The sequence below is a fragment of the Enhydra lutris genome, unplaced genomic scaffold (assembly GCF_002288905.1).
Source record: "Enhydra lutris kenyoni isolate GAN:26980312 unplaced genomic scaffold, ASM228890v2 scaffoldscaffold63, whole genome shotgun sequence".
Classification (NCBI taxonomy): Eukaryota; Metazoa; Chordata; class Mammalia; order Carnivora; family Mustelidae; genus Enhydra; species Enhydra lutris.
The window spans coordinates 6,561,649-6,572,515 of NW_019154147.1; the positions used below are offsets into that span (position 1 = coordinate 6,561,649).

The 10,867-nt window shown below is 39.1% G+C and overlaps 1 protein-coding gene across 2 annotated transcripts; it reads right to left on the reverse strand.

The window, feature by feature from the left end:
• LOC111158821 (small integral membrane protein 8) lies at positions 1 to 10,172 on the reverse strand. 2 transcript variants are annotated; one of them, XM_022521092.1, is made up of 3 exons: positions 10,138 to 10,172; positions 2,212 to 2,372; positions 1 to 446 (listed from the first exon to the last, which is right to left on the reverse strand). In XM_022521092.1, exons 2-3 carry the CDS (start codon positions 2,344 to 2,346, stop codon positions 288 to 290), a joined length of 294 nt encoding a protein of 97 aa, XP_022376800.1. In that variant the 5' UTR covers positions 2,347 to 2,372; positions 10,138 to 10,172; the 3' UTR covers positions 1 to 287. The 2 variants fall into 2 exon arrangements, with proteins under 2 accessions (XP_022376800.1, XP_022376801.1); XM_022521093.1 differs by having other exon boundaries at positions 10,119 to 10,169.
• Positions 10,173 to 10,867: the final 695 nt, after the last annotated feature.

Below are 10,867 nucleotides of genomic sequence, written 5' to 3' on the forward strand. Positions count from 1 at the left end.
TCTGACAGCACTGGGTACTTTTATTATACAGAACTTAATAATTAACAAAACGACTTCCATTCTCCTGGCACTTTGATACGAGGACTTAATAAAAGAACAATATTGAGAAGCTCCCTCTATGGAAAAAGAATGAGGTAAGGAATACAGCCTTAAGGCCTGGCTGCAACTGCTACCTTCTTTCCTCATCAACACGTTCTAGAACAAGAAGCTGATACTAGGCACTCACAGTCTCTCCTTCAAAGATTTCAGAGACTTTTATGAAGTTCCATCTTCAGTATCCAGCACTATTAATCCCATTTAGATGTTCTCCTCCTCATGTAACTGTGTCCCTCACTATCAATTGCTTCATATAGGTCCTTGGTATTCTCTTGTGTTGCATGTAGATAACCAATATACGCCACGCAAAGTGAAAGGGTTATCAATCCGAAAGCCATTACAGGTTTGTTCTGCCAAAGGAAAAAAATGATAAATCCTCATTAAGACTAATAATTTGAGGAGACCCAAATCCGTTGCACTTTCCTCTTGATATACCAAGTCTTTATTACCACACTAGCACTGCTATGGTCTTTTCCCTTATAACAATTTACCCAGTTCCTTATCCAATCAACTTAGCTCCTGATAATTCAGAGATTAGAAAAGACTCCTGCTCTCCTCTCCAGTCTTTCTCCTGTGTACAGCCTGATCTCAGGCCTCCACCTTCGGGATGGTGGTTTCTGGGAGAGAGGCTAGGGAAATGAAGCACAGAAATGAGTCTGGTGCTCAGAGTTTTCACTGTTATCTGGGTGACATGAAGAAGTTGCTTAACGTGCCTCAACCCAAGCTTCCCACTGGCAAACCTCCAATTACTTAATCTTGTTAGGAAGTGAGGAATGAAGTATATATGCTATTCTTCTTGCCTAAGTTCATGGATAACTAACAAAAAGCCCTTCATTTTCACGTCATATATTTAGTGCAGTAAAAATGACAATGTATACACTCTTCTCTGGGAACCTACTCTATAACCTCAAGAAATTTAGTGATTGGGGCAGAAACTATGCTGTTATAATAATCTTGATTTAGTGATTGGGGCAGATACTATGCTCTTATAATAATCTTGATTAACTGCTGAAAAATCCAAGAACCTAAGAGACAAAGTGATATAACTTTGAAATTGGAAAAAAAAAAAAAATAGGAAAAGATGTTTACGACTCCGCAGAAATGTTTTGTCCTGTCAAGAGTATAACTCAAATCTTCCTTTTTGTGTTCACACTCAACAAATTAACGTTTCTTAAGATCAGTGTGAGTGCACAGTAGTGATACGTTTAAATTAGTATTCTCTGCTTCTGTCACATCTGTTGTATTACTATTTCAAATCTTAATCATCAAAAGAATAAAGGTACTTTTCCACTTGGATGGACACATAAGAGCCATAAGCTCAAAGAGATTTAAATCTACAACTCTTGAAATGCACTTGGCAATTAAAATAACACATTTGTTCAAAGGTTTTACAAAATTCTACCTTGACTTAATGATCTGATTGTTAAACTGACCTATTTAACTTTAAAACAGTTTATACTGGCAACTATGTTATTAATATTCTAACCAAATTCAATATATTTAAGTATTATATAATATTTGATTTTATTTACACTTATTTTTACATAAATTTCTATTTATGTAAAAATAAAACTGGTCAAATATATTCAATAATTTGCAACAAGAATATAAATGATTAGCTAACTCCCTTACATTGTATGTTTAAAACTTTTCATGATATTTGCAATATCCCTTAAGTAAAAATAATACAATTAAAGCTGGAATTGTAGTAAGAATGATCAGATATTCATTTTGTTTTGTTTCAATGGAAGATCTTATTTACTCAATAATACCTGATCAAACAACAAATATTTCTTCAGTGCAAAAATATTTCAAATTGGTGCAACCATTAAAATAAAATCTTAAATAGGAATTTGAGAAGTTGATCTTTTAATGTGCAACTATATTGTTAAAGTTCTCAAATACCCTTAAAATAATTAGCTTTATATGTGTATTTAGAGAAATAGCATTTAAAGTTTTCCTTCCACCTGCTTTTATTCAGTGAACTCTTACTAGTCAACACAAAATTTTCATGATAAAATGAAAACTTGCTATTTCATGATAAAATAAAAACTTTCTATTTCTGATAGCCTAGTTAAACTGAACATAATGACTTATCCCGGATATATTTCTTACAGGCTTAATGAAGAGCTCTGGATTCACAGCTCGAAATAAGGTTGTTGTACGGACCCCTCTGAGCCCTGGGTTTCTAAAGTCTTTCTCTTTGGATGGTTCCTCTTTAAAGCCAGGAGACTCCGGTGCTGAAGACATCTTCTTGACTAATGATGATTTATTACCTAAAAATAAGATAAGAGACCTTTTTTTTTCCCTTCATGACCATTTTTTTATAATGTTCTTTAAAAAATCATTCTGTACTCATTGATTTTCTTGAATCCCAGTCCAGTTATATACAAAGTGATTGCCAATTATTTAATTACTTTGTATAACATGTACTTTGTAAACGGTGCTTTAAATTTTGTTTGGTAAAACAATTATTTAATATTTCACCTCTTAGAACAAACTGGTGAAATGGGAAAAAGTTGTTTTACTACTTTCACGGAAGCCTTGGTCTGAGTCACCTTGTACTTGTTATATGAAAGGGGTACTAAGGGAAGGAGGGGGCAAGGAGTAATTCATACCCTTCTTTATTTCCTCCCATCTTCACTATTGCTCACGTTGAAACAGCTGAAGGGCTGCTAGCATTCCTCAGTTTCTCCCACAGCTTCCCCCCCTGGCCTGTGCTAAGTGTCTGCTGGCCTACCCAAGCATGAGTACCAAGTAGTAAGGGCAGGTAGTTACTTTCCCTCCTCGTTGTGTGTCAGTGACTCTCTGGGAAGGACTGCTCTGCTATCTTCTCATCTGAATATCCTTTTTTCCTCTTAATCACTCTAACTCTGTGTCTTTTTGCTTCCAGTTCTCCCAGCTGGAGTGTCAACATTTTGTGAATATTCTCTTCTAGATACCATTAGGCAAAAGCTTAATTCTTATCATTCCTGCCATCTAATGCTGGGGAGGGGTGATGGAGAGTTGGAAGGGAAAAGGTAACAAAGAGAGCTTCCAAAGGCTGAAATTATGACAATATTAATAAAATTCTCTGGGGAAATGCTGTAACCCTACCATACGGTAAATGTTATAAAACAAGAGTCAAACATTCACATTTAAACGTTCTTTGGGGCTTTGTTCATGTAAGAATTCTTCAAGTCTTCCATTTAATTGACTTTATAAAAGCAATATTTTTGTACCTTTATTAATTACGGAGAAAATTAGGAGTTCAGTTTTTTTCTATTTTCTTAAAAAATAAAAGATTTTATTTATTTGAGAGAGAGAGAGAGAGATCGAGAGCATGAGTGGGAGGAGAGAGGCAGAGGGCGAAGCAGACTCTCCATTGAGCGGGGAGCCGGACAAGGGGCTCGATCCCAGAACCCTGAGATGATGACCTGAACCGAAGGCAGATGCTTAACCAACTGAGCACCCAGGCACTCCAGGAGTTGTTGTTTTTTTTTTCCAAAACTGTTTTTTGTCAAAGTGATTACTTCATTTATACCACTTAGTTGGATAAACACCTTGTCAGAAACACTTACTCGAAGGGAAAGGATTCTCAATGCTCCCTATACTTGCCAGGGCTTCTGAAATGTTCTGTTCCCTGTTCCATCATCCACCAGAGGTTACGGCTGCCACTGTCATTATCAATATCATCATCATCATCACTTTCTGGCTCCAGTCTGACATTAGTTAGCACTCCTATAGCAACTTTTGGATGTGCTAACTCTTGGAAAATAGTTCATCTACTATCTCTAGCCACAAAGCCTTTAAAATCAAACTGGTTTGGGAGACTTAGAGAGCTGGCAATTAAGTACCAGAGTATTTCAAATACCACCCTTGGTTTGCAGTCTTCCAGGTTGACCTAAGGGGTTCCACAGCAATCATACCTGCCTTCTGCCAAAATTTCACTATGTGGATGGCTTCTACAGACCACCAGATCTCAGCAATCACATTTTCTGTATTCTCTTCACCAGTTAAATTTAGAAAGAGTTGTTTCAGCACTGTGCTTTCACTGTGAAAATTATACCCCCATCTAACAGCTTTAGAATGGCTCCATGCAATTCAGTGGGAAAAAACTCAACACATGCCTGATCCAAGCATAGGAGTGTGTTGTAGGCAGAGCAACTGTCTACCAGCAGGAGGATATGGCATTTTGCTCCTTCCATTCTCTTGCCAGCATTTCCTGGACATTCATTAAATAAACCTCTCATCCTTCAGCTGCGTGTGCTGGCTTTGTAATCACAGGGGAACAAATGAGCATTTCTGAAGCACTGAGGATAAACCGACTTGCCAATGACAAGTAGTCTCATGTTTCCATCCAAGATGTGTTACAGCAGAATACAGCAATCATCTAGCTTTGTTTACCTCTTCTGCAAGAATACAGCAATCATCTAGCTTTGTTTACTTCTTCTGCAAAGTCCACCTTGGCCATGAGGTATATGACGTAGCAACTCATAAAACACAATTCATCAGCATTTCAAACATCATTCAAACTGTAACTAGCAATTGTTTTTTTAAATTTCTCCTGTATGCAAGTTACTCATTTTCTCCACTAGGACACTGTTTTTTATTTTGTTTTGTTTTTCCCACTACAGACAACTTATGAAACAATTCCGTAAGATGCCTGAAATTTGTTCAGCCAGAATACACTGGCTTGAAACTCATCATGCCCAAGGCTGGCAAAAAATACACTGCTTTCTGATGACCAAGAGGTCTACTTATGTGCCTGTGTCCTGCACTAACTTTAAAAAAAATTTTTAAGCTTATTTTAGTAATTTTAAGTAATCTCTATACCCAACATGGGGCTCAAACTTACAACCCTAAGATCAAGAGTTGCCTGCTCTTCTGTCTGAGCCAGCCAGGTGCCCCATCCTGAACTAACTTCTTGATATCACACAAAAATAGCTTTAATAGGGACCTGGCATTTGCTTCTACTTTAGGCCCAGAATCCCTTTTATATAATCTATTGATTTATATAATCTATTGAACAATACTTTAACTTCCTCTTCATCTACGGCCTAATCTTTTCCAAATGTCAACAAAATGGGGAAGGGATGGTAAATTCCTTTGCTACTCCTCCTTACTTATGGCAACAACCTACTCCTATTGCTTTCATTTCATTCTATGAAAACTGCTGGCATTTCATCTTTCTCTCTCAGCCATGAGAGCAGGGTAGATGGAACGTACCACTAATGCATTTGGAATTTAAGTGACAAATGCTGGTCACCAGATGCCTAAGCTAAGTTCCAGTAATGTTTCTACTTAAGTTAATAACATGATTAACTGTAACACTGGGAAAGAAAATTTAAAAAGAAGCAATCATTTAAGTGGAAGCAATATTATAGAATATAAATCAACTCTGCCCATTAAAAGAAATGTGAGGCAGGAAATAGTTAACACAACAGCCACTTTAAGATTAAATCACAGCCTGAGTATACTGCTAATTGAAACTGGGGCATTAGATAAAAATACTAGGAAGGCCTGAAAAAGCAAATACACAAAGGTCATTCATTCTAACCATAAACTGACAAAGTGGCATTTTCCTTCAATTATTGAGAAACTGCTGCATGTAATAAAACAAAGATATCCAGTAGACTATGGTTTAAAATTGTTCACTGGGAAGAAAAACAAGGTAACGGGGAAGGTGGGTACAGAGGGCACACACTGTAAAGCACAGAAGGGTCCTCAGACCACCGTTAACCACTTACATTCTGTGCTGATAAAAATGTGCCAAGAATTGAGGATGGTTAATGCAATCCTTACCTCAAATCCAAAAACAAGAGAGGGAGAAAGAGACATTTCACTATTTTACAATCAAAGGATTGCAAAAAAAATTTTTAAATCAAATCAAAGGGATCTTCAATGTTGAAATTCAACCTATATGAAATGTCTGTAAAAAGTATGGATTAAGAGTGTTCTAACATGGGACGCCTGGGTGGCTCAGTGGGTTAAAGCCTCTGCCTTCGGCTTAGGTCATGATCCCAGGGTGCTGGGATCAAGTCCTGAATTGGGCTCTCTGCTCAGCAGGGAGCCCGCTTCCCCCACTCTCTCTGCCTGCCTCTCTGCCTACTTATGATCTCTCTCTCTCTGTCAAATAAATAAATAAATATTTTTTTTAAAAAAAGAGTGTTCTAACATGAATTGTAATGACTTAATTTTTTTTTTTTTTTTTTTAAGTAGGCTCCACACCCAGGAGGAAGCCCAATGCAAGGAGCCCAACCCCCAATGTGGGGAGCCCAACTCGGGACTTGAACTCATAACTCTGAGATCAAGACCTGAGCTGAGATCAAGAATTGAACATATAACTGACATATAAGGCGTCCCTGTAATGACTTAATTTTATTTGCAAGATTCCTTGGTCTCCTCTTTTCCTTAGCAGAACCTATGTTTTCTTTGTAATGAATGAAGGAAGTAAATAACCAAGGCAGTACTTCTTATACTGCTATCTCCAGACATCCATATTCACCTAATAATACACTATTTATTGTAAACTTTTTACCAGAAATGACAAAGAACACCTGAACTGGAAGCTAGCAGAAATGTTTATTAAAGGGACATTTACAAATTAAGGGATTACCTACCACACTATATTTTAAAAGATTTCATATACCACAATTTCCATCATTTGTGGATGGAAAGTATACTTTCTGCAAAGTATATAAGTAACATTTTCCATTATATATCAGTCTTTTACCAGATATGGCATAAGACAGTTCAATTTTATTGCTGCTTTCTTTTTTTTTTTTTTTAAGATTTTATTTATTTGAGAGAGAAAGAGAGAAGGGGCGGGAGGAGGATCAGAAGGAGAGGCACAAACAGACTCCTCACTGAGCATAAAGCCTGACTCAGGGTTCAGTCCCACAACCCCAAGATCATGACCTGAGCTGAAATCAAGAGTCGGATGTTCAACTGACTAAGCCACCCTAACTAACTAACTAATAGGGTGCAACTAACATGCACCCTATTGCTGCATGTTAATAAGTCACGGTCACGGTCACTGGGAGGTTATAGCAGTTCTCCCCAAAATTGCATGAATTTGTTTATATAATCTATTGAACAAAGAAATCTTAACATCATTCTATACTTTAAATAAAAAAATATAGATTATTGAGTACAAAAAGGGCTTTAGTAGCCGAAAATTTGTTACATATGGGGCACCTGGGTGGCTCAAGCATTAAGTGGCTGCCTTCGCCTCAGGTCATGATCCCAGGGTCCTGAGATTGAGCCCCGCATCGGGCTCCTTGCTCAGCGGGAAGCCTGCTTCTCCCTCTCCCACTCCCCGCTGCTTGTGTTCCCTCTCTTGCTGTTCACTGTGTCTCTCTGTCAAATAAATATTAAGAAAAAAAAATTGTGTTACATACAACTATAAGAAACAATACAACAAAAAATCTTTTCGTGTAGAAAGTTCTTTTGAATCTCTTCACATGCCTGGCCCACAGAGCTACAGATATATGGCTGGAGCAGAAATTCAACTTGTGTTGGTTGTCTAAGTAAAGTACATAGAGTGCAAAAACTTAGTTGTTTGCTCACAGATGTGTTCACTGTCAAAACTTTTGGGGAAAACAAATATCTACATCAAAAGTAAACTTTTAATCTAGAAATAAAGCTATTTTCAAGTGCAGAGCTAATGTAAATTCCACTTTTAAAAGCTGCAGAACTAATCATAAATTCAAAGCAGAGCAATAATCTGACATCACCACTCAAATGCATTGTACCTTAGACAAAAACATCTATTTAACATCTAGCACACTTCCCTTAGAACTTCCTGTCCTCCCATTACTTTGTCCAACTTCTCCCCTCACTCTTTGTTTACCACTGTAAGTAGCAAGCGCTTACTTGTTTGCATATGATACTGACTAATCTCGACTTACACTTGCTTTCAAGATAGGTTTAAGCTAGGGAAAAAAAACTCATTTATCGTGTTAAAAAGACACACACACAGTCTGGCAGGGATGACCGAAACCTGGCATTGCACCGCTGCTGGTGAAGCAATTTGGTGGTTAGCCTGCGTGTGGGCCCACTTGCAAAATACTCAATAAATTAGGTATCTAAGGGGCCACCCCTGGCTGGTGCAATCTATCCAGGAGCCCCTACTTGTATTTCTTCATTTTTCCATCACTCATTTCTTGTTCCCTTACTGACAAATGATATGAAACTGTCGTTTATACGTTTTTTAAAAACAGTAAGATTTTTCATACCTACCCGTAAATAAAAAGGATCTAAATTCAGCTGCATTTACTTCATATGTCCCTCCCCGGTAAAACGTTCATCTTTTTCTTCTGCCCATCCTCTTGTGAAGGAAATACGTGATTGGAAAAGAAAGCAGCAGAGAGAAAGGATGCCACCTCACACAGCTTCATGAGTGTCATTCACACCTCAAAGTGTGAGTGAGAATGGTGCCCTCCTGGAACTAATGCACAATGTGTGAGCCTGTACAACATAGTCCTAGACAGTCAGAACTGGTCATTTTTGGATGATTTTCCCTCCCTTACTAAAATTCTTGCTCAGGCAGATGATCAGAGTGTATTTGGCAACTGATATTGAACAATTCACTGGTTGGACTATATAATGTTGTACATGGAAATTAGACCAAGATAAAAAGACTATGAGTTACTTTAGGGAAAAATTTAATCTTCAGATGTTCATTTTTGAAATCAGCATCTCAACAGAAGATGTCAAAACAAAATCATCAGAATTATAGAATGTTAGTGAGAACGAACCTTAGCAATAATCAAAGCCCCCCCCCCGCTTTTTTTTTTTTAAGATTTAGAGAATTCTAAAATAGACAAAATATTTTAGTGGAGATATAAAATACACTTGTTATTTTAGTTTCACATACCACACTATCTTAATACTTAAGAAAATTATTTGCAGTCAGAGCACTTCAAAAAGAATTTAAATTAGAATAAACAAGTCTGGGATAGAATCAGACGGCTTTGTGTTTTCAGGGGATTCGGCATAGCCTCAAATTCCTTCCAATTTTGCTATGTATAAGCTGGAGGTCTTGGAAGAGGTGACAACCTCTGCAGGCTTCAGTTTCCACCTAAAAGGGTAATGTTATCTATTGCATAGAACAGTTGTGTAGATTAAGTGAAACAACACTTTTTAAAGGATGTAACAGATGTTCAATAAATGACAGCTATTGTCATGCTTACCATCTAGTCCAATTCCCTTCTTTAAACACAGAAACCTAGACCCAAAGAGACTGTCTTTGCCAATGAGAGTGAGATAACCCAGGTCTCTCAATTTCCAGCCCACCCCTATTCCACTTCACCCCCACTGTACTCTGAAATCGGTAAGTTATCACCAGAATTACGAAACATAAAATTATAATCATTTAAATTTTTAAAATGGATTCTGTATTTGTTGGTTTGATGTTTAAAAAAAAAAAAAGTTTAAAAAGTTGCCTTTCCATCTCTTGAATTTACTGTACCTGAGTAAGGGAGAAGGTTTTTCACAATGGCTGTTACAATCTGAGGGAGTAGTGCCTTCTACTTCCCTCCCCATATTGTGGTACCTACACTACAGCTGGCTATTACTCAAAGACAGATGCATTTAAAGCCTCCAGAAAAAGAAACTGCACTCAATGAAGTTCCAGACACTGTGGTGGGGAATTGCAAGGGGAAACACGTGATTGAAGGAAAGAGGCACTTCAGGTGAAAACAATCACAACACCTCTTCCCTCTGGTGAGCTGGGACACCAAGAAACTGTCCAGGAAGTGGGAGGGTGCCTGACGTGAGGCTGCCCATGACCAGCACCGAGATCTTGGCACGTGAGGGCCGGGAACGGGCTCTATGAGGCCAAGGATCCCAAAGACGGTTCAGGGCGCCCACAGAGTGGCGACGGTTCGGGGTGCTGGAGAGAACGCCGTCAGGCCCGACGCACCTGGAAGCGAGGCCCACAGGACGGTCCCCCCGCCAACGTCAGGGACCAGACAGTGGGAGTGAGGGGGGAGGGCACTCTCTTCCCCCGCCTTCGCCCATCACCCGCCGCCCCTCACCTGCTGCGAGGTCACCTACCCTGCGCGTCCTCTCAGCTCCGCCTCCTCTCCGCGTGCAGGACAGAGCCGCCCAGAGCGCCCATCAGGTTCATTGCCACAGCGGCCCCTACAGCGTGGAGGCTGCAAACGCAGGGGCGCGTGCGTTGCTGGACTCAGGCCTCTGACCGCTCCTCTAGCTCCCAGGTCGTGGCACCGCCCACGGATTCAGTTGTTGGGAGCTTGCAAGAGGCGTTTTTAGTTTCTCCCTTTACTTTAAGTTTTCAGCCTCCCAGCGTTCGATTTTCGTGTGTCTGTGTTTTGTAGAAATACAAGGAGACAACATCTAGAAATAAAAATGTATTTAATGGAAGGGGAAAGCATTCTGAGGCGGGAAAGAAGGCTATCCTCCAGCCCGGATTTTAGAAGCACAGTGGTTCAAATATACAGTTAATACTCTGTCATTCTCTTAGTGTCTTGACATTCCAAGATGCAAGGTGTGTGTAGCCATGGTTGTGATGAGAATAGATAGGGTTGCTGGTTTGTACATACTTTCTTGATGTTAAAGTTTCTTGGTATGCCTGTTGCATTAAAACAAACAAAATAGGGGTCCCCAGGTGGTTCAATTGGTTGAGGGTCTGACTCCATCGCAGCCCAGGTCTCGATCTCAAGGTCCTAGTTCAAGCCCCATGTTGGGCTCCACACTGGGCCTGGAACCTACTTTAAAAAATGATAATAATTTTTAAAAATGATAAACCAAAAGAATAGCGGGT

What these genes read in the sequence shown, in the direction of transcription:
- LOC111158821 (XM_022521092.1), bottom strand. Translation starts at nt 2,346, where the DNA reads ATGTCTTCAGCACCGGAGTCTCCTGGCTTTAAAGAGGAACCATCCAAA. An exon ending in CAGAGCTCTTCATTAAGCCT is followed by an intron (nt 447 to 2,211) that starts GTAAGAAATATA and finishes TTCCTTTGGCAG; the next exon opens with AACAAACCTGTAATGGCTTT.